General features: G+C 40.3%; 2 protein-coding genes across 3 annotated transcripts in view; one reads left to right on the top strand and one right to left on the bottom strand.

Moving 5' to 3' along the window:
- LOC101851658 (polyphosphoinositide phosphatase) overlaps positions 1-19,493 on the bottom strand; it is a 38,790-nt gene extending 19,297 nt beyond the window's left edge. The window contains exons 1-14 of one of the 2 annotated variants that reach the window (XM_005103275.3): positions 19,222-19,493; positions 15,325-15,423; positions 14,582-14,705; positions 13,519-13,675; positions 12,524-12,574; positions 10,615-10,958; positions 8,916-9,050; positions 7,390-7,490; positions 6,406-6,568; positions 5,340-5,437; positions 4,360-4,493; positions 3,344-3,460; positions 2,779-2,914; positions 1,963-2,021 (exon numbers count right to left, since the gene is read on the bottom strand). In XM_005103275.3, coding sequence (XP_005103332.1) covers positions 1,963-2,021; positions 2,779-2,914; positions 3,344-3,460; positions 4,360-4,493; positions 5,340-5,437; positions 6,406-6,568; positions 7,390-7,490; positions 8,916-9,050; positions 10,615-10,958; positions 12,524-12,574; positions 13,519-13,675; positions 14,582-14,705; positions 15,325-15,423; positions 19,222-19,281 — 1,778 coding nt within the window. In that variant the 5' untranslated portion in view covers positions 19,282-19,493. The remainder of the gene's footprint in view (positions 1-1,962; positions 2,022-2,778; positions 2,915-3,343; positions 3,461-4,359; positions 4,494-5,339; positions 5,438-6,405; positions 6,569-7,389; positions 7,491-8,915; positions 9,051-10,614; positions 10,959-12,523; positions 12,575-13,518; positions 13,676-14,581; positions 14,706-15,324; positions 15,424-19,221) is intronic. The other variant, XM_005103277.3, reaches the window with a different exon arrangement.
- Positions 19,494-19,575: 82 nt separating this feature from the next.
- LOC101854964 (cation-independent mannose-6-phosphate receptor) overlaps positions 19,576-23,557 on the top strand; it is a gene marked incomplete in the record, with an annotated part of 86,335 nt that continues 82,353 nt past the window's right edge. The window contains 1 exon segment of the mRNA XM_013085335.2: positions 19,576-19,748. Within this exon segment, the coding sequence (XP_012940789.1) occupies positions 19,612-19,748 (137 nt within the window).

The raw sequence follows: 23,557 nt of genomic DNA, 5'->3' as shown, positions 1-23,557 counted from the left end.
AGAGCTGGAATGTCAGCAGTGAACAGAAAATACCAAAAGAAAATTACACTGCACTAGGGCTCAAACTGCAAAGTTACACTCTACCCTGGCTGTTTTGAGGTGTACAACTCAACTCTGATCCGAAAGAAGCAGCAGACTCAACCAATGCTTGCGTATATTGAGCTGTTCATACATCTGCTCACAACACCACCTTTTTCATTTGTTCGGTTGAATTTTCTGATAATTTTCGTTGAATTATATCTATCATGGATTACGCTTGTCTGAACTCTTTGAAGAAAAACCATTGAGCTGTTTAGTGTGTATATCGGGGTGTAAAATTTGTTTTGAAAACTTCATTTTTTCAGCCTCAAAAGCTCTTTTGTACTGTTGACAACTTTAGTCAAGGAAAGGGAATATGGTCCAAAAATTATGCCTGTGTCGACAAAGAAATGTACTTTACTTTGACACCAAATACAAACGTCTATGATTTAAAACAACTGAGATTCATATCTTTGAAAATACCCAAAAATTGTGTGTTTCCAGGGAATAGCGCACATAAAATAATGGCGTTCTTAGGGAATGCGCACCGTGAAAGCCGCATGATGCGAAAAGGTTAAAAATGGAAAATTAGAGGCTAGTACTTCAAGGGTGGAGCCAGTCTGTCATATCAGAGTTAGAGGGAGAGCCCCGTAACTCAGCCTTATCCCACAGTACACATACAGCACAACTTTCAAACGTGTCACAACTCCTAGAAGAGGAACAACTAGACAAAAAGAAACAATATCCTTTTTTTACATTGCTCAAACTCATGTGGACAACACAGTTTAAGCCTAGTATTCAAGGTGGAATTTGATTTGAGCAGAAAATAATCACATTGACACAATAATCGTTACTTAGTGCTTGGAAAGAGCAAGACCGACAAGGAAAACGAAGGAACAGAAAAGAAGTAAGACCTACCTGTGGCACCCTCAGACCACTTGCAAGATTAAAACAAGCTAAAGTGGCGTGAACATAATGAGAGAGAGAGAGAGAGAGAGAGAGGGAGAGAGAGAGAGAGAGAGAGAGAGAGAGAGAGAGAGAAAGAGAGGGGGAGAGAGAGGGGGGGAGAGAGACAGAGAGAGAGAGAGAGAGAGAGAGAAAGAACAAGAGCAAGAGAAAGAAAGAGAGGGAGACAGACAGAGAGAGAGACAGACAGAGAGACGGACAGAGTGGGAGAAAGAAAGAGAGACAGACAGATGGAGAGATATGTTTTGTTTTTCTAAGTGTTTTACGGCGCTCGTAACTGCGTAAGGTCATATGAGCGCGCGGACACATTAAACTTTTTCAGTTGGTAGGAAATTTTGAATTTTGCCCCGGTGGCGGCCGAAGCCTACTCTTATCGATTTTAGACCACCAAGGGATCTTTAATGTGCGCAACTGGCACACGGGCCCTCCAAGATTTTTCGCCCTTGTTCGAGAAGGCTAGGTGTAGATCTTTCCTACCAGAAGATCAGGGGTGTGGCTGAAAGACAGCAGTAAGAAGAAGCCAAGGAGTAGCAGTAGAAAAGCTGTAGAAAGAATCAAGAGCCCAGAGGATGGGGGGCAAAGGAGATGAGGGAGTAGGGGCAGAAAGAGGAGACGAAAGCAGACGACAGAACATTGCTAGAGAGCAGGAAAGGAGATGAAAGGAGACAAATTTAGAGAGGAAAATTTTTCTGTCACTACCCGGATTCGAACCCGGGACCTTTGAATGAGAGGCCAACATCTTAACCTCTAGGCCATGAGAGCCCCCGATGGAGAGACAGACAGACAGATTCATAAACAAATACACAAAGAGTGAAATAGAAGAAGAGAGAGATAAGCAAGCAGGCAGAAATACAGAGAGAGAGACACATAGGAAAAGACAAAGGAATGAAAAAAAAAAAAATCACACACAATGGGGTGTACAGGTCTAGGAACATAAGAGGGTGAAAAACATTTATTGTTTCTCTTTTGGTTACTTACTTCACACAATCTGTGTCAAATTCTAAGTGTGGCTTCTCCAGGACTCCAAGAGCATACAACTGTGTGGGCAGAGGACAAAAATAGCTTCAGGTTCACACAATAAACAGGACACATAAAGACGAAAAAAACCCTGACACCACACACAGCTAATCACAGCATTTATCACACACATCCCAGTTTAAGTTTCCCTGTTTTTTGGTTTGTCTGCACGTTTCATACATATATGGAAGAGACAGCAAACTAGTTTCAAGACCATACATCTTTTTAGTTTTAGTAGAGTTTTTACGGCACTCACAACTGCATACGGTTATATGAGCGCCAAGGGGTAGATGTCAACAGAGAAGTCCATACAGGGAATCAGGCTTACTCTGCTCACCTCTCCAGCTTCAACAACACAAAGTCTGCCTCGACTATTAAGGCACCCGAGAAATAGCGGGTCACAAGAGTGTGACAAACATACAAAAGCAGTAAAGGAAAAAAGACGATAGTAAGGATTAGGAAAGCAAAAAGCAGCAATTCCCTGTTGCAGTTCAGGCAAAGTTATGAGCATGACATCGATGAATCAGCCCATTTACAATCCTACTATGCATAAGGACATGTTAATGTCCCCCCTTTGGGGATAGCCTAAAGACACTTCAGTCAGTAGCACCGCCCCAGGGGGTTTAGACCATGTCTCGCTATATTTGTGTAGAGGTTTGCCAGTGATACCCCTGACACAAAGAATGTTTTCATAGGGATAGTGGTTTGAGAGGCGAGGAGTTAAGAAACAGTGTATTTATATAAAATTTACTCCAGAGTGACAGACGCATCAGTTACCTGATAAGCAAGGGCGCTGCGTCCCATGGCAAACTGTGCTGTGTTGGTGCGGTCAAGGCAGTCCACACAGTTAGTCCTGACCAGTCCTGTCTGCCGGGAGCCCCTGCTACCCCACACACCTCTCAAAGCCTGCAGTCTGGAGAACAAACAGTGAATCAATTGTAGCAAAAATTCAGATTCAAACAAACAAAACAAAACCCATTTTCAGCTTAACAATCTTTAGAACGAACTAATGCTATTTGAAGCGCTGTTCCAGGGAAGTGTTACTTAACTTCACATATGTAAAAAAAGCCTCCAAACTATCGACTCAAACCTCCTTTCAGAAGCAGCAAACTAGAGCAGCTAAATATTTTTTTTTTAAAGTCAACCAGATATTGTAGAGCAGTTCACTAGGACTAAAAGGGCACAATTAATTAACCTTCAGGGTAACTCAATGAGGTATCTCACTAATAACCTTCAGGGTAACCCAAAGAGGAATCTCACTCTGTCAGCCTAAGAGGATAGTACAACGAAACATAACTATTTAACCTTCAGGGTAACTCAACGTGGATTTGAACCAACTCACTCTGGGTCTTTGAGCAGGTATTGGGCCTGGGTGGGAGGCACACTGAGAAAGAATCCAGTCTGTTTCATGCAGTATCTCGCGATACGATTCAACCTCAACATCACATCAGCATCTTTCCTGTGATGGCAAATTGGAACAAATAGTTGATCTTAACCATACCTTCATCTGAGAGCACATTTCAAATTATCATGAACACGTGCATCAAACGCTAAAAAATGAACATCTTGGCTGGCATCTTTTTGTAACCATGAAGATAAAAAGAAGTTTTTAAAAAGACATTAAGTCTATAACCCTGAGTAGATGATGGGACTGTCCAGTGAAGGGAGTGTCCAGTTAAACTCAACAGGTTCCAAAGTGGACAGTCCTAGCGTCCAGTCAGATTGCAGGGTACATAAAGCATTACTGCAAATGCAATCTCTTACAAATCCGAATAGATTTATTTTGACTCAGAAATGTTAGACAAATGTATAAACTACTTCCTCTTTCACTTTGACACAGTTTAAGCCATTATACGAACATTTTGCATGTATCCCCAGTTATGCGTTTCACGAGTTCTGGAAAAAATAACATCAAAACTTGGAAAATAATTCCAGGGTTAAGGAGTTAAGTCAAAGCAACAGGAAAACATGGAAAACCTTTGTGACAGAACATAAATGTGTGAAATTATCTGAAATGACAGTAGGCTTTATAAAACTTCATTCTGTTTAAAATAAAAACCAAATAAATCCTTTCATAATCAGCACACTTATATATATATATATATATATATATATATATATATATATATATATATATATATATATATATCTAAAAGTTCAAATTTCACATCCCACCACACTGAACATGACACCAAAACAAACTCAAATACATCATTAAAAAAATCAAGAAAATCAGGAACATACACAAGGGAAAGGGAAGAGAGTCCAAAGAACCTCTGGCATCATGATATAAAGAGAGAGCCCCAAAAGTGGAAGGAAGTCAGCATAAGCATAAGAATTACAAGAACACCAGCCCACCTTTTATTGACTCTGGCCATGTCAAAGCCAATGTACTGGATGCTGTGCTCAGCGGGCAGGAATTGGTTCAGGTAGTCTACTGTCTTGATGAAATCTTCACTCAAAATACTTTCATGTCTTTTGTTTTCTCTCGTCTGGAACACATCAGAAAAAAAAAAAAGTTTTGCCAGAATAATTACGGCACTTGCAACACAATAAGGTCATATAAGTGCCGAAGATTAGAGGTGTTACAAGAGAGTAACAATAACACCTATAATCTTCAGCACTTATATGACCTTATTGTGTTGCAAGTGCCGTAAAACAATTACTAAAACTAAAACAGTATTATGCGTTTTAATCATAAGGCTTTCTTCACAGGTTAAAAGTATTTGAAATGACACCATTTGACTGTCAAAATAATGATTGTAGGCTATGATACCGACAGGCCATTGAATTGGAAGGGAAAAAAAAGAAACCCAGGAAAAACTATAAAAGCACCAAAAAATACTTTTTTAAAACCTAGACTTTTATAAAGAAATTATTTTTTTTTAACATTATTTTTTAGTCTTTTGATGGTGACTTACACAAAATAGACGGAGGGGAGATAAGGACGACCGATGTTTGATTGGAAAGAAGAAGCAAACCACACCAGAGCACCCGCCACCCACCCACACATAATACTGTGATAAAGAAGTATCTATTTCATTTTAAAAGAAAAACCCGGTAAATTCACATTCTTTCTTGTTTTTCAAAGACTGCTTTTTTTCAAAAATATGTTTTTGTCTAACCGTATATATATCACAGTGTAAGAGGGATACAACTCTTTTCATTCAAAACTGTGCAGTAGTGAAAATAGGAATGAGACAAAACACAAGTTTTTTTAAGGGCCTACCAGGTACACTGACAGCGCACACAGAGGTTAATTATAACAGTGTACCAGGTACGCCCACAGTGCAGACAGGGGGTTCATCAAGTGTTACCAAGCAACAGATATGCCTCACCTTCACCAAATTGAGCACTATGATGGGGGCTCCATAGCGGCACAGAAGCTGGTTGAAGTGCATCCCAGCAGCACTTGAGTAAGGATCTCTTTGGTCCACTAAAATCAACAAGAAAAGCAATAGACACTCATCTTATGATGGCATGTATCTACTTATACCAAGAGAAGGTTATCTATTTTTGCTAATTATTCAAAACACAGAAAATTCCACTATTGTGAGCAAAGTACAAATAATCAAAAATACTCTCCAAAAACTATTTTTAAGCATGGTGCAGGAGAGAGTAAAAACTGCAAAAGAAAACCACCGGGAGAAGTGGGGCTGACTGCTCTTTCAAGTTTGATCCCACGAATGGTTCTTACAAAAATTGAGAACAAACAAAAACACAGAAAAGTTTTGCATAATACAGCTGAAAAAAGAGCAGTTTGAAACAAACAAAAAAAGTGGACCAATAATAGCATTACAGATTCAAAATCTATGATAAATACCAAAAGCTTAACTGAACTGCTTATCTTATTTTAATACACCGACTCAGAAAATTCCCAGTACAAGTCAAGGCAACCCCAAAAACAAAACAAAAAAAAGTTCTAAAAAATTAGAGGAACTTTGAAAATTACTTGCATAAATCATCATAACATTATAAATTACGCTTTTACTTGTCCCAGAAGGGCACTTTGTTTTACAATGGCAAACATACATACATAAATACATAATTATAAATACGTACATACATAAATACATACATGCATGCATAAATACATACATAAATACACACTATTACACAAATACAGAACAATTTACAAACAATGCCACTGACGGTCGCCACTGTGCAGCGCCCTGTAATTTGAGCTAGGGTTGTCGTGTCTTGCTCAAGGACACACCCCAGTGACCACCCATCTGATCACCCATCTGATCACCGTGTCACCGACACTTGCTTGACATTGCTTGAGTCAAAACTCACTACTCACTTAGCCACTGGAGGTTATCTCATCTGCTGAGAGCAAGAAGCAAATTAAAAAACTCAAGACATGCCCTCCCAACACTGAACCCATATATACTTAATTCTCACACGATATTGGAGGTTTGGGCACCATCTTCGAGATATCTTGTGACCAGAATAGGGGCACAGAACCTCGCAGCTGGACAAATGAGGAAACTTTGCCTTGATCAAGGAATGTTACCGATGTGTCTTGGACAATCTGCTCAGTTTCAATTTCATTGGCTACATACCCCTGAAGGGAAAAGATAAACATGGTGAAAGTGAATTACAAGCATTAATTACAGACAACTGACTCATTTTAAGATCTGAAGAAGAATAAACATGATAAAAGCTAGGAATAACAACTTCATTTTAGGTAATTTCAGATTATACAAAAGTATTTTTCACAGATGAAACCTATACATAGGCATATGAAATGTAAAGACATTTGAATGGCATTATCGCAAAATAAACAACATTTCAAAATTCAACTCTTTGTCCTTGAACGCATCCCGGCTCAATGTTGCATCTGATGAATAATCTTCCTCTTTAACATAACTCATCAAAACAATTCCCTTGGCTGTGGAAATTTTTGCTCCATTACATTGCTTATGACTGTGGGAACATGAAAATCAAATTTCCTCCTCTTTCTCAGTACAAGATATAGTGAGTTGTGCCGAATGAAAAGGTAAACATCATATGTGCAAACAAAAAGCACCCATTGTTACAGTTATCAAGAAGATGCTGAATCAAATTTGGGCAAAGTAAAGGTGCCCTTGTCCTTGATGTACTGCTTTGACCAAATCCTAACTGATGAACTTTAAAACTTGCCCACAACTTGCCCCTCACATTGAGAGACGTCCCCTTGACCCCATTAATCTTTACATCAAAGTTGGTGTTTTAAGGATACCAAAGTCAGTAGGTACAGACGTTTTGAGAAAAGTTACATCAAAGTGGAGTTTAATAAGTACCAAAGCAGGTAAAAACAGATCTATTTGAGTATAGTTACATCAAAGGTGGCATTTGATAGTAAAACAAAGTACAGTAAGTACAGACATTGTTGGGTGCAGTTACCTCCTGGTTCGTGCCACGCTTGAGAAATCTGGTCCCTGCAAACTGGTTGGATCTTCTGCCAATCACCGTGAGGTACACGGACTTACCAAACACACAAACATCTGTGTTACAGTTAAGATGTCATCCAAGTAGAACATTCACTTCACACTTTAGAAATTCGGAAAAAAAAATAATTCAAAAGACACAATAACAACTAATGAATTGAAATTTAAGTATGACTCTTTCATCCTCCGTCTGAGTCACTCTGCTTCTGCAAAACTATCTCAGGCCAAGGGCTGCACTTTTATCCAGAAATCATACACATATATTTGGAAAATTTGATAAAAGTTCAACTGATTATCTAAGGATAAAAACTTGGTATTAAAATGTAGAGAAATAAACTGAGTTACTTAGAATGTAACTGGGATATAATAAAGTGCACAGAGCCTTTTCCTAAGAAGAGACACCACCCGTGTAAAGGTAATTTACTATATCTTTTATCAACATCATACAACAACATCCTTGTTGAGTTTCCGTACAATACAATGTCAGGTCAATTTTTTTCAACCATTAACCCTTAGAGCCCAAAAAACCCTCTGACAGGTCTGGGACTTTATCGATGCGTAGCCCTATAAACCCTTTCACCGGACTGGGAGTCACAGATCCAAGTGAGCCTGAGCCAGCCCCAACTAGGCCTAAACGTGTAAAAAACTATTCACTGGCTCTAGATGTGAGATAGGCAACTCTGATTAGTTTCTGAGTGGATATTTTGTTATTGTGTGTGACGTATTTGTTGTCTGGTCTGTTTGTTGAGACTCACGTAAAAATTTCCTTAAAATGACCGGGCAGGGGGTATTCTAGGGTCAGCAGAGTCAGGGCCCTAAGGGTTCAGAGCAAAATCCAAAAAAAAATTATACACAGTCAAACCTGCTCTAACAGTCACGTCTATAAGACAATTACCATTACAAATGGCCACTCCCCATTTCCACCCCCTTTCACTTCTTCTTTACATTATACTGGTAGCATATAAGATGGCCACTTGTCTAAGACAGACACTTTTCTTCTCCTAAATAGGTGGCTGTCCTAGACAATTTAAACCTTATTTGCAACTACTCAGCCAATTCTTCAGAAGCAAGCATGAACAGAAGAGGGGGAACATTCTAGAATTTGATTGTAGCCACGTCTTGGTGTGTGATTTCTCCTGGTAAGAGTGAGGCCAGTTAAACAAAAATAACAGCTTCACGCGTATTTCCATGCAAAGGGAGGGGAGAAGGGAGTGATGAGTAATGCTTACATCACAGCCACCACAAGGTACATGGAAACAATTTATTCAGTGTCTTTTGCTTTCTGATAAATCCACAGATGTAGCAAAAAAAAATCATACTTACAAACTTCAGGTCAAATAGCATGAACCAGTAGCTTACACACTATCAATTTCACAAAAAATGGAACTTCTTCATTAACCTTAACAAATAGGTAGAAGCCCCTGAATGGGAAAATATTCAGCGATTTTTAACGCAATCAAAACACACAAGATAAAAGGATACTGCTCTGGCCAATAAAGCCATGAATGATGTAAAGAACCCAGTCAGAGTGTACACAGTTCTCAAACCCTTGCAGCAGATGGTTGTTCCAAAGGAACTTTCTGCACGGAGCATTCTTCACACCACACTTTACCTCTTCTGATAAGGAAAATTAGAATTATATATATATATATATATATATATATATATATAAACATAGTTAAAAGAACACATATATGTAGATATTTTATATCAGAACAGACCGTAGCCAGCATTTCAGGGCTCAACCCATACAATATGTGTGGAGCCTCTCACATCCAATCGCTTCAAGATGCACTGCATGTGAGCTGTTATCAGTGTAAGGCTCTGGCCACACTGCAAGCAGAGCGGGCACAGCAGAGCGCAGCAGTGAAAATTATTACAAAGACAAAGAGGCGACTGGCTGCGCGACTCGAGGCGGGTCAAGCGCTAAGATGGCGGTTTATATATTGCCGCTGGCTTAGCTTGAAATTTGCTCACGTCTGCACGCACGTTGTTGTTAAGTGTCAATAAAAGAAATAGATAAAAATCAAAGAGAGGGGGGGAGAGAGAGGGGAGAGAGTGGGGGAGAGAGAGAGAGAGAAAAGAGAAAGAGAGAGATGAATGAGTGTACACAAAGGGAATGTTTTAGAGAACAATGAATAGGTTTTTCTTGTAATCGTGCTCAGGCGTGTCCTGCGTGCAAATGTGAGTATATTTTCAAGCTTTGCAGGTAAAGATAAATAAACCCGATTTAACGGCGCTCGAAATTTACTCACTTCTGCATGCAGAACACGACTGAGCGCGCACACAGTCTTGACAGCGTGCACAAAATCTTGACAGTGCGCACGACGCATGATCAACTCACATTCAGGACAATAACAACAAGAAAGGAAAAAGAAAGTAGATAACGGCAATTGAAACTGATATGAAAATACAATGCCACACGACTTTGCATTGCAGCGGCGCCCGCTCCGCTCTGCTTGCAGTGTGGCCACCCAATGTTAACGCCTCAAACAGCTCCGCTCTGCTGCGCCCGCTCTGCTTGCAGTGTGGTTCGAGCCTAACTCTTAGTGTCAAAGTGCATATATATGAAGTTTGCATATGAAGAGAAGCTATAGACCTTCCTACCTAAGCAGCTAGCTTCGTAAAGAAAGAAAAGTTCTGAAAATTATAGTATGTAGCTTGTAATGATCACAAATACCACAACTTGCCATAAATACTAAATGATATACAGTGTGTTTATGTTGCAAAATCCAGCTTTTCTTTGATGCGAAAAGGATTAAGAGGCTTATCCAAGCTCTCATTTATCTGTGTGGGTTTAGGATGAAACCTTTAGGTAAAAAGACAGAAAGGGACACCAAATCTCACAAGGAGAGGTGTTATCTGAAACAGAGTGCAGAAGGTCATACGGCAGCAGAAAAATTAAAAAGGCCAAAAACAGATTATTTGGCAATTTTTTATAATGAAGTTTGGCAAAAGGGAAGCACATTGACAATATAACTATCATTTAGTGCTGGGAAACAGCAAACCAGACAAACAGATACAACATGGGGTAAATAAAGCAGTAGAACCTACAAGTGGCGCCTCCCAACCACTCACAATTTTCTACACCTTTATCTGCTCTGTACACATAATGACATGAAATAATAACCAAGAACTGGACTGTCCGCTTGGTATTCATTGTTAAAATTTTGTTTCCTACCTTTTTTCAACTCTGCCTCAGGAATTGAAGACAGGGTTAAGCTCTCCGGAGACGGCTTGATGTCGGTGACCTCACTGATGGGGATCGTCTGTTCCTCCATTTCTTTGTCCGTAGCACTAGCAGTGGGAGCTGCTGGGAAAGAGCTTTTGCTGAATGCTTCCTCTGCTTCTCCTTCCCACAGCGAATGCAGCCTGGAGGCTGCTCGGTGCCTGTAATGATTCGGCTGTGGCTGTTTACAGCTGATGTTGTCAGTGTTGCCAGACGTGCAGGCATTACCTCCCTTCCCTTCTGTGAACACACGGGCCATGTTGTACTGTAGAGTATGTGTGACATCATAGCTGTAGCTGGAAACAAAAAAGCAACAACACAACAATGAGTGACTTTCTCGTTATGACCTGTTGACCTGTGGGATAAAAAACTTTAGTTAAAAAAAAGAACTTCAATGCCATTACCAGCAACTGAACTAAAAACTGAAAGTCTTACCTTCCTCTGTCAATAACAACAACAACAATTGTAACAAAAGGAGCCTCAGTAGCCTGAAAATGGTGAAACGGTATAGGTTTATATACATGTCCCTATTAATAGTGCTTCCACCAGCTGAAGCTGAAAAGTAAGAAAATTCTGCCGGGGTTCTGGGGGTCACAGAAGTACTTTTAGAGGGTTGAAAATGGCATTTGGGAGCCTGTTTGAAGAGATTGCCAACAATCCATACTATCTATTTTTTCCCCAAGATTTTGTCTTGTTTGATTTCTTCACCAACATATCTTTCCATTGCTGGCAATGTTTAAAAGCAGGTTCCCTTTCCATTGCTACTATAATTCAATTAATTTGTCATCGCACCATTGATAAAAGGCAAACCTGGGAATAATAATGAATAGATATGTACCTTCACAAGACAGTTACCCAGCGTATACCCTAATTTTCCTCAATTTTCACGTCTGAATGTTACATGTCACAACCTCGGAACACCACTTCCAATTATTCAAGAGATTCTTACAGGCGTTTTATTAAAAGACATTTTCTCTCAAAACTCTCCAACTGAAGTCAAAAACAACATGCAGTTCGCAGGGCTGGACACCTACGAGCATATGTTTTAGTAATTAACAGGATGAAAATGAGTAAACTGTCTTTAAAATTCGTAATATGGCCATGGAAAATCTTCTTTCATGGAGTGTCAAGGACAGGGGTGTAGTCCAGTTAAGTGTAAATGCAATGTAAACAAAGGCACGGTGATACAAAAGGGGAGGAATTTTTTACCCCTTGTCAATCTAATGTCAACCTTACTCCTGGCTGTGGCACTTCTAATGTTTTTCTAACGACAAAGTGGCACTGGGCGACTACAAGGGCTCGATGAAAAGAGGGTGTTAATACTACTAGAGTAAGGACAGCTGCACGTGACGTCATGACGTAGACTGTCCGGGTCTGGTAGTTTTTCTATTTTTCTTCCCTATACATACACCAGAAAGGTTGGCAGTGGGTTGGGATAGCCAAAATTTTTCAGAATATCGGAATCTGGGATATAACGAGCGTATTTTAGTAATATTTAATAAAAATCGTAACAATTCCACCAAATTCTTAATGGTGAGCAGCCCTGAGTTTGTATTTTGGTAAAAAGTCACAGAGGGACTGCAGAGCTTCTGACACAGCAACAGACACCTCTAGACACTATCAAGTAGGAACTGGAAAACTACTTCTTTTTTGAGAATGTAGATATTTGAAGTTATAAATTTTTCACTTCTGTTACATGTGTTACCTTCAGTTTAGTTCGAATCTATAACCATAAAACCGTAAAAAAACAAAGAACAAAATAGTAATAGTATAATCATATGCTGGATCAAAAAAAAAAGCAAGTCATCAGATCACATTGTGAATTTCTCTCTTCAATTGCTCAGTCTGTTTGCCACTTTACCTGAAGTAGAAGTTGCTCGATAGGTCAACATTCTGAAACATTTTCACATATCTGAGGATGAGAACAAACATATCTTTTATAATAATAAAAGTCAAATTTTCAAAATGGAAATAACAATGATAATAATAATGATAATAATAATTTTAAAAATAATAGATTGCATTTCTAATAGCACTCTATCTCTATCCCATACAGGAATAAGCTCCGAGCACAATGACAAAACGCTTTTCTAACAGATTCATACTTTGGAAAGCTCAACAAGCTGAAGTCGATTCATCAATACATATATGCACAGTCCAAAAAGTCCAAGATGGCCACCAATAATTACTGAGGACAAACATAGTTGTTTTAAACAGGTGAACATCCCAGATAGCGGCATTATAATATTTTTAAAAAGCATGGGGAGGGGGGGGATGTGGCTGTTTACACAGACGATTGTCTTGAACAGGAAAGGTGTACGTTAAAGCAAGTTTGACTGTATTTTCCTGACAATAATTATAATGCTTCCAATCATCTCTCAGACAACCTTAACTTCAACTCAAACATTTCAAAAATTTAAAACATCTTCAAAAACCTAAATCAGGTACCCTTAAAGAACTCAGATGAATGAAAAATACAAAGGAGTCAAAGAAAACCTTGAACTTAAAAAAAAGGAGTAAAGAAGAAAGTGAAATTATATGCATGAAACAGCCAATGATCTCAATATAATAAAGCAGAAGAATGTGAACAATACTTTGCAATATTGTTCGTTGATAACAATGATTAAAAATCTTATGAGGTCTACACATAAAGAGCTTGCCATTGCACACAGTAGATATGAGTTCACATTCCCTTGTAGGGAAGATAATTTCATTACCATCTCCTTCTGTCGGCTGGGATACTGTATCCGATTCAGCCCAAGTTGACCCCGGCAAGCAGGGTCGAACAGGCTCACCTTGTAAGTGATTTAAACTGGTCTGATGGGGGGACATAAAACATTTGTGATAAGAAATTACCTGCTCTCATCCGGATGTACATATCTGACGGAATCATTGGGAATGTACAACATTGATGTGTCTTCTATCTTATAGACAGTATGAGGTCCTATCGCTGCTGCTTTTTTTCTCTTTGTGATCAGGATCATGTAGTAGCCCTCCAGAAAGCGCACAAATCCTGGAATAGAAAGAGAATTTTCAGGTTGTAATGATTGTCTTATGTGCACGTGAGGGGGACACTCTCTAAGCAACATATTTATGTCTAGCAAGGTATTAAACTTAAAACCAGGCTATCATTAATAATTCCGGTAGCAAATGAGGATAAAGGGGAAATCACATACACCAGTTCTCACTGAACAGCATGCAATAATATCTCCATAGTTAAGAATTATTGCAGCAGATGTTAGAGGACAAGACCAGGTTTAAAGACGGAGTGTAGACCTCAGACTCAAAGACAAAGGGGAGCAGTGCCATACTGCAGACCGCAAAAACACACCCAAATAGCGAGCCTTATTAATTTCATTCTCTATGCCTATCAATCATCTCTCTTCAGGAAGTTTCAAACATTCATATCTTTATAAAACAATGATGAGATTTTTCTGATTTGAATGTACCTTAATGTTAAAAAGTATCTATAACCCCCCCCCCCCCCCCCCCCCCCCCAATAAAGAAAGAAAGGTAGAAAGAAAGAAAGAAAGAAAGAAAGAAAGAAAGGTAGAAAGAAAGAAAGAAAGAAAGAAAGAAAGAAAGAAAGGTAGAAAGAAAGAAAGGTAGAAAGAAAGAAAGGTAGAAAAAAAGAAAGAAAGAAAGATTAACCACAAGCTAAGAGACTTTTTGTTATCAAGTTCAGTGTCCATGAAATGGACCAAATATCAAAGTCAAAGATTCTCTCAAAGGTCACTTCTTAAACGAACGTTAAAATATATCACTTTTGACTGCCCCATACACAATCTAATGTTTCTTCAGTGATCCTGTATTTCCCATTGTATACTTAGCCCATAAATTCATTAAACTCTACCAAAGTTATATTAACCTACATCTTTCATTAGTCCACTTTTAACACAAGTCAACAGCACCTTCTTACCTGCAATGCCAAAGGCTGAGATGTTTTTGGAGAGTCCGGTAGAGTTGTTTCCCTGCTTTTTTGGCTTGTTGCCTCCATCTATCATGGACAGCACACTCCTAATCTCACTGCGGCTGTACTCCACCTGAACATACATTTGGCATGATAAAGGGCACATTTCTGATTTCACAGTTAATAGATTTTGACAAAAGCAATACTGATGATATAGAAGAGGCTGGCCATACTAAATGGCTCACCATACCATCTGCTTGGATAAGAAACTGAAGGGAGCAGCCGCTCCAGAGAGCTCACCAACCACCAATTTGGTGGAGAAACAGAAGATGTAAAACAATCCAAAGAATTCATCATCTTAGACAGATGGACATCTCACACATTTGGCATTCTTATAAAATTATCTAAAAAATGCAAGGGAGAAATGGGAGGTGGTCATTTGTACAGGTGGTTGACTTATACAGGTGGCCGTTAGAGCAGGTTCAGCGACACATTGTGAGTCAATAGCAGAGAGGGAATGAAAGTGGATGAGAGAAAAAACATGATACAAAAATGTTCAGGAAAAGGAACCATTCACTCACTCACTCCCTCCCACCCTCTCTCCCACCCACCCACCCATACCGACACACACCGACACACACCCACACAGACACACACACATCACCCGATATCATACATTTTGTTGGACTGACACACTTTGGAATGTCTAGCTCGCATGTTGAGATCTATAGTCCATAATATATCAATCTTACCTTATCATCATGAATGACCAATTCCCTGGGTTCAGTCCGATCAATTTTCAAGACTCTGAACCTCGTCTCTGATTTGTTAGAGCCAACAATGTAGTATCGCTGGTTGGAAACAAACAAACAAGAACAGATACAATTAACCGAGCACAAAAGTGTTCTTCAACACAACACACAACACAAAATCCAGTGCATACTAAAGCAGCAATAGAGCATCCTTGCTCACATTACACCCATGTACAAAAACATCTTTCACCATTGGACCAGCTGGTAACAATATCTTATTATAATGGAGCTAGGCCCGTTTGTGGGGTCAGTAAAAACTTTTTACACAGGTGCCCATAAAATCTACAAAAATATGATTCAGACAAGAATTGCCCCAAAGAGTTACGTGGGAATATTTTCAAAGTTCGGAAACTATCTTTTGATTTTTCAGGTTTGATGGTTTTTCCAGTAAATCAAAGCTCTCAGGTGTTTTCATTAGCCATTTCATATTTTACTGGGGACTACTTCCGTTTCATATTGTGCTTCTTCGTGCGTGTGAGTAGTTCGCAAGAACAGAAGTGCGATTTGTGCTTTGTCGTGTGTGTGCCACAGAGTTCTACTTTTTTAAAGTAGTTAACACGGACGTAAGTGCGGTAGGTGTTTTGTCGTGTGTGTGCGACAGATTTGTACTTTTTTGCAGTAGTTAGCAAGAACAGAAGTGCCGTTTGTGTTTTGTCGTGTGTGTATGTGACATAGTTCTATTTCAGCTGCTCCTATTGGCCCACTGAATATTAGTTTTTTTAAATTGGGGACTACTTTCGTTTCATATTGTGCTTCATCGAGTAAATGGATCAAGTTGCACATCTTATCAAGACGCATGCAACCAACTTGGACTGCTCGATGGTGATACTGAGTAAGGATGCAGCAATGCAAGAAGCATATCCCATAAGATTTGGACCCCAGTTACATCTTGCCTTTACAACCATTCTCATCTATTGTCGCCCAGCTGATCCTCTCTCATTTTGGCACAAGCACAAATTGGAACTGTGTCGGGACATCATGATGAGAGACAAGGTCACAGAGTTGAATCTTCTGATTGAAAACCAAGTGTTGCTACAACTTAAACACATTCTTGATAACAACGGGCTGAATCTGCATAAAGACTTTCAGCTGCCACCTACAGAACACAGTCACGTTGAGGGAGAACAACCAAGAGTTATCCACGAGGAGTAAAATTTTGACACAAACAACAAGGTGAGTCAAGAGTACCCAAAGCTTAATGAAGAACAAAGAGTCATGTATGATGCTTTGATAGAGTCAGTTGTACAGAAGCAAGGCAAAATATTTGCCCTGGAGGCAAGTGGAGGGACTGGGAAAACCCACACTATAAACCTGATTCTTGCGACTGTCCGTTGCTTTAAGAAGATCACCCTTGCTACAGCTCTGTCAGGCATTGCAGCAACTCTGTATTCAAAAGGTAGAACATTACACAGCAGATGCAAAATACCTTTGTGTGTGAACAAACAGTCAATGTGCAGTGTGAGTCCCCGAGATGCCAGTCGCGCTTTATTACACCTAACAGAGCTGCTCATCATTGATGAAGTATTGATGGGCCACAAACACATCTTGGAAGCCATAGACCGAACACTTCAAGACATATGTGGGAATAACTCTCTGTTCGGTGGGCTAACTGTGCTGATGTCGGGTGACTGGCGCCAAATACTACCACAGTAGTTCGCCATGGCTCAAGATCACAGATAGACAATGCAACCCTGAAACCATCATATCTGTGGGATTATGTTAATGTGCTCAGACTGACAAGAAACATGAGGGTTTTGCTTACAAGTGAGACTGTTGATTTCTCCAACTATCTACTGAACATTGGTGATGGTACACACAACGTATGCAAGCAAATCGGGGAGTTTGTGATAAAACTACCAGATGACATCACAGTGAACAGCGAGCGAGAGTTGATAAATTTTGTCTTTGATTACTTGCAGTCTAACTCAAATCCTGACTGACTGGCTTCCCGCTGCATCATCTATCCCACCAAAAAAAAGTAGACAGAAACAACAACCTGATCATGCAGTCCTTTCCCGAAGAAGATAAAAGTCTACAGGACCAGTGATTCGGTGGAAGAAAATGAACACCAATACACCATCGAATTTATAAATTCTCTGTGTCCGTCAGGTATGCCACCCCACAAACTGACATTGTCATGTTGCTGAGAAATTTGGATCCCACAAACGGCCACTGCAACGGGACTCGATATGTGGTGCAACACCTTCATCAACATGTAATAGATGTAGTCGTTGCTTGCGGTCCAAATGCTGGAAAGACTATTCATCCCAAGGATTCCCCTCATGCCTTCAGACAACATATTTCCCTTTCATATGCAACGGAAACAATTTCCGGTTAGACCTGCTTTTGTAATGACTGCCAACAAAGCTCAAAGACAGACTTTGAAAAGGATAGGGGTTTATTTACAGGGCGACTTTTTTTACATTGACAATTATATGTCGCAATGAGTCGTGTTGGGTCCAGGGACTCTATTAGGATCCGATACATGCAAACAGACCCGCTGCCCAGGACGGAATTCCAGATGGCGGATATACCAGCAATGTTGTCTTCACAGAGGATTGGCTCTTTCAGATCGTGTCTGGCCCGGAGAATTTCATTAGGCTCTCTGGCTCTTTTTTGGTTACAAACTTCAAATGTTCAAGAAGAAAAGAAAAGAACAGACAAGAAAAAAAGAAAAAGAAAGAATATAAGAAAAAAAATGAAAGTGAAAGTGAAGAAAAGAGTTTGGATTGCTTAATTATTAAACTAGATAACTCGATTTAACGCCCTCCCCTATTTGGTCTGAATAATTTACAACCCTTCTACAATTGTGCAAGAGCATTTAAAGTCTTGTGCTTGTGTCTCGTTACGTTTTTACACGCTCTCTGTTCCTTGAACCATATTTATTGTGTGCAGGCAGAGAGTGAGAAGCCTGCTATCGTTAGGTGTGTAAACAACAAATGGTCCGCCTGGCGGTGGGTCCCACATCCCGCTCAGAACGTCGGTAGGGAGCGAGACGTGCTGATAAACAGCCAACGCTTCGTTAGTCATGCGAGTAAAGGGTCGAGGGCTCGCCGGCCCGTTTACAGAGCGACGATAGGAACAGACGAAAGACTGGTGTGTTCTCCTGTACGATAATACCCCCTCCCCCCCACCCCCCGGTAGTGAGCCTTTTTTTTACTGGAGAGGCGAAACATGTTTTTACATTATTATTATTCGTTCCCAAACACATGCGGTAAGCCACCAAGGGCCTCCAAGTGATTTTATCGGCCTGCGAGAGGTCAGGGGGGAGTCCTCGCTTCATGCCCACACCGGGATGGGGGCTATTCTCACCGGGGGGGGGGGGGGGGGGGGGGAGAATAGCGAGTCATAAAGTTATTCTCACCCAGGATGAGAATAGTGAGACATGGGTTATCCGGGTGAGAATAAAGGTGGCCATATAGATCTAGATCTAGATTCTAGGCCGATTCATTCATATATTTATCATTTTTGATAGATCTAGAACAGACTTAAAATTTGGTTTATTATGACCTCATGGTCTTAGTAACTCAAATCAGCCAAAAATGTCAGAACATTAGGGAGCACTTCCGTAGCGTAGCGAGCGATCACTATGAGACAGAGCAGAATTGAGGGCTTGGGCTTGGGGTAGGGGTAGGGATAAGGGTAGGGGTAGGGGTAGGGGTAGGGGTAGGTCTAGGCCTCTTCTTTATTGTGTTTGATGGGGTGGTCGCTCGTTACGGAAGTCCTTCCGAACATTATATATAGAACTAGATCTAGATCTAGTCTAATTCAAAGGCAAAGGTTTGAAAGTAACAGCTATCCGCTTGTGTGAAAGTAGACCTTCTGAACTTCTCTTACCGCTTTTGTCTCATACAGGACCAGCTTCTGTGTCCATGATATTAAGACAACCTCGTCCATTTCAAAAGCCTTTTCCTATTATATTATGTCTTGATCTAGATTCTAGATCTAGATCTAAAGTTAAAGATTTAAAAGTGTTAAACCGTGGCACCATTCTCAGGCATAAAAACAATTAGTCGGGCCTTCCCCTTCGTCTCTTCTTCTTTCCATTATTTTCGTTTTCCGTCCCAGCAGTAGTCCTTGTGATTTTATAACCCTTATTATTTTTTCAATTGAAGAGTATCAACAAATATCACGTGACACTTGTCCGAGGGTCCTGTGACTGTCATGTGGAAGAGCTTTCGTGCTTAGTGTGATAACAAAAAGCACACAAGCTTCCACACAAACAAAATGGCAGTCAGCACTGCCTTGGGACTGCAGGGGGCTTCCCTGTTCTTGCCATTACTCCTGTTTGGCTTTTTCTTCCAATGTACTGAAGGAGCGGAAGACTGCAAGATTGGAAAATACGATCTAACAGATTTGCATGCGTAAGTGTTTCTACTTTGTATGATTGGACGTTTGGAAGTAAAGACCACTACTTCTACACTCTACGTGGACTTGGACTCGACGTCGTCATCAGGGCCAGGGGCTTCCTCGTTCATTCCATTCGGTTGTATAAAATTAGGAGACTGTGTTCACTGAACTACTATGTCAATAGACTATAAGTATAATCTAGGGAAGTGGCTATTCTCACCCGGGGTGAGAATAGAAATACGATCGACCTCTCACCCCGGGTGAGACTTGCCACCGTAGGCTATTCTCACCCGCTGTGAAACAAGACCTGTTTTTCCTAATTTCGGAATACTTTCTATCGATGTGGATGATCAAATGGATAAAGGCAAAGAAAAGATTACGTTATAGCACAAAAATAAGCTAATTTTATCGACTACAAAGATGCTATGGTTATTTCACTTTTCGAATCGAGCCGAACTACGGGGGTCGCCATTTTGTTTGGCTGGCACTATTTCTCCGAACATTCGGGAAAATAAAGCTAGGCACTATTTCTCCGAACGTTCGGGAAAATAAAGTTGGGCACTATTTCTCCGAAGGGAGTGTATACAGACCCGGTAACCGGGAACAAAGTCACAAAGTATACAGACCCAGTAGGGGAACTCTTTTGTGATTTCGGAAAGTTTCAGCACCTCTTGGCTCAGGGTAGACCTAGGTTCTTCTAGATCTATGGCCCATGTCTAGATCTAGATAGACAGACATAAATCATTGATCTAGTTTCGAGGCTAGCCTAGATCTAGATCTAAATGAAGATTTAGGATGTTCTTTTCGATGAACGATCGTTTTTTCCTCCGTTTTGGAGTTGGAGGAATCACAATTTGAAGAAAAGAACAATGTCATAATTTCAATCAAGCAGTCACCCTCTCTATTTCTCTCTCTCTCTCTCTCTCTCTCTCTCTCTCTCTCTCTCTCTCTCTCTCTGTATGGCTCGCATTCTCTTTTTCTTTGTTTGTCTCTGTCTTTCTTTCTCTCCACCTATTTCCCACTCTATCTTTCTCTCGTTCCCTCTACCAACTGGGGCATGTCATATACATTTTGCTAGCACTTCTCTCCTCTCTCTCTCTCTCTCTCTCTCTCTCTCTCTCTCTCTCTCTCTCTCTCTCTCTCTCTCTCTCTCTCCTTCTCTCTCTCTCTCGCTCTCTCTCTCTCTCACACACACACACACACACACACTACCGGGTCTGGGCGCTGAAACTTTCCGAAATCACAAAAGAGTTCCCCTACCGGGTCTGTATATTTCGTGACTTGGTTCCTGGTTACCGGGTCTGTATACACTTCGTTCTCCGAATACTCTGAAATCACATCCTTTCCCGCAAATTTCGGGTATTATATAGATCTATAATTATAGTATGCCTACCAAAGATTGTTCATATGCAATATGGTTCAATCGGTCCAAAAAATGTCAGCAGTAAATATTTATATGGTACAGTTCCAAACAGTTTTTCGCTACAGATATATGACGTGTTGCCTATGAAGGGTGCTGCTCTTAAACTTAATGTGTTGTGTTCACTCGTGTGCTGTCTAGATCTAGATCTACGGAGGGTTATGGATAACGACACATAGAACTAGCATCTGCGTTTGTCGCTGCCGCGACCAATCAATCGTGGCTCGACTTTTTGGTCTCCGAATCGGGGAATAAAAGTCAAATTTTAAAAATTTTAAAATTTAAAAAAAGAAAGAAACCGAACCTCTTTACTTTTGAAAGAAAGTTCACCTTGCTTCACTTCGTCTCTTTCTCACTTGTTGTCACCACGTTGATTTGTTGAATACGTTAGTTACTTTTATTTTTCCCTCTTTTTGGTGTTTTATTTTTGTTAGTGTGTATTTTTTTCTTTCTTGTTATTGTTCTGATGGTTGTTTTTCTATCAATTTTTTTTTTGTTGGGGAAAAAGGGGGGGGGGGGTGTTGTATAGTGTAACGTCATTTAATTTGATGTTCCTACCTTCATTAGATTCTAAACATGTATATATGTATATGTACAGTCAAACCTGTGTAAGACGGCCACCAATTGTCAAGGAGAAAAGTGGCCGTATAAGACAGGTGGCCGTCTTAGGCAGGACTGATTAAGATAAAGAAAACAAACCATTCCCATCTGAGGCCTCAATCGAAAGTAGCCCCATTATGTTGTCTTTGTTGATGTTGTTGGTTTGAATTTTGTTTGTAATTTTTCTTTTGTGGCTGATTTTGCACAAGGGTGACAATAAAACGAAATGTATCAGACAAGGAAGACTGAGTGCCATGTTAAAACAAACACATGGGTCGCCACCACTCGGAGAACGAGTGGCGCTTCTGTAACAAGTTCATGTTACGTCCTTTGTTACTTTGTTACAGACTGGGTAAACAGTGACCACTCATCTCACGTACGGTTTGTGTATGAGTTCTGGGCGGGGCTTATGGGTTATGAGGGATCACACGCTTACCTCACCAGCAGCTGAAAATTGGTAGCTATTGGTCAACAGTGGGAGGGGCCTACGCAACATGATCAGTTGGAGGGACTACCTAACAACAACGACAGGTGATTGAATTATGACGGCTCGCCCACAACGCCAGGGGCCAATGCACAATTTATGACAAAACGTAATGGAGTCACTAAGGTGACCGTCTTAGACAGGTGTTATTGCTTAGTATGTTAGGGGTTGTGTATTAAATTATGGTGGCCGCGGCCGCGTTGGACAGGTGCCCGTTTTACATAGTTAAATTAAATAGAAAAAACGCAAGGGGGGAAATGGAAAGTGGCCGTCTTATAGAGGTGGCCGTCAGGGCAGGTTCGACTGTATATATATATATATATATATATATATATATATATATATATATATATATATAAATGTGTTATGTTAGAGCGTACGTTCCACCAAAACCGATTACATGTACTGACACTGGCAGGCCCCTTAATGTGTGTGATTCCATTATTTACATGTAATATCCTGTACTTTGTTTTAAAATTACGCACATTTAGTAGGGTTAAAACAGCCAATCTTCTTCGGACAGATGGACTCACGCCCTTATTTGTTAATTTTTGTGGTTGTTTATGGGCTGTTCTAATTTTGATTTCATTTGGTTTTGAAACCTTTCTTTTTCACGTTTTCACCCTCATCTAAAAATTTCTAGACTAGCTCTTGAAAATTGAAATAGATATAGACCTAAAAATGTGCTCCTGTGTTTGTGTGTGTGTGTGTGTGTGAATGCATGTGCGTGTGTCTGTGTGTGGTAGTATTAAGTGTTTAAGTGGAGAGTGAGGAGCGTGAGTGTGTTTGTTTTTCGGACTTTATTTCAGCCTTTATTCAGTAACAGTTCAAAGTATACAAAAATAGAAACACAGGATCCATTCACTCCAGGGCTCATGAGTCGTTCCTCTCTTTCAGTTTCACTTATTCATTGAATTCCTGTGTTCTCTCCCGCGGCTCATTCCCGTCCGCATGACTTTCACACCCCACCCCCTCCCTCCAGGCACACACAAAGAAAATCTCACTCATTCCCTAGCACCCTGCGAACCATGGACAATAATATTAACAAAACATTGCCTACTGCCTTGACCACATTCCTTTCGTTCGTGAGCTGTGGACCAGGCCTGGGGGTCGGTGTCGTCGCCTTGTTGTTGCTGTCGCCTGTGGATACACTTGTACATTCTTCCTTTCACCTGCTCTGTCACTCACACTGTCTCTCCATCCACAGCTCAGCTCGTCATATATTCAAAAGTTGCCCACTGATCATGTTTAGTTAGTGTGTGTATAAGTTTGTGTGTGTACATATGTGCATGATGGTGGTGGGTGTAACTGAAAGTTGT

Source organism: Aplysia californica, unplaced genomic scaffold (genome assembly GCF_000002075.1).
Source record: "Aplysia californica isolate F4 #8 unplaced genomic scaffold, AplCal3.0 scaffold00366, whole genome shotgun sequence".
Lineage (NCBI taxonomy): Eukaryota > Metazoa > Mollusca > Gastropoda > Aplysiida > Aplysiidae > Aplysia > Aplysia californica.
This window is presented reverse-complemented; position numbering and strand designations above follow the sequence as displayed.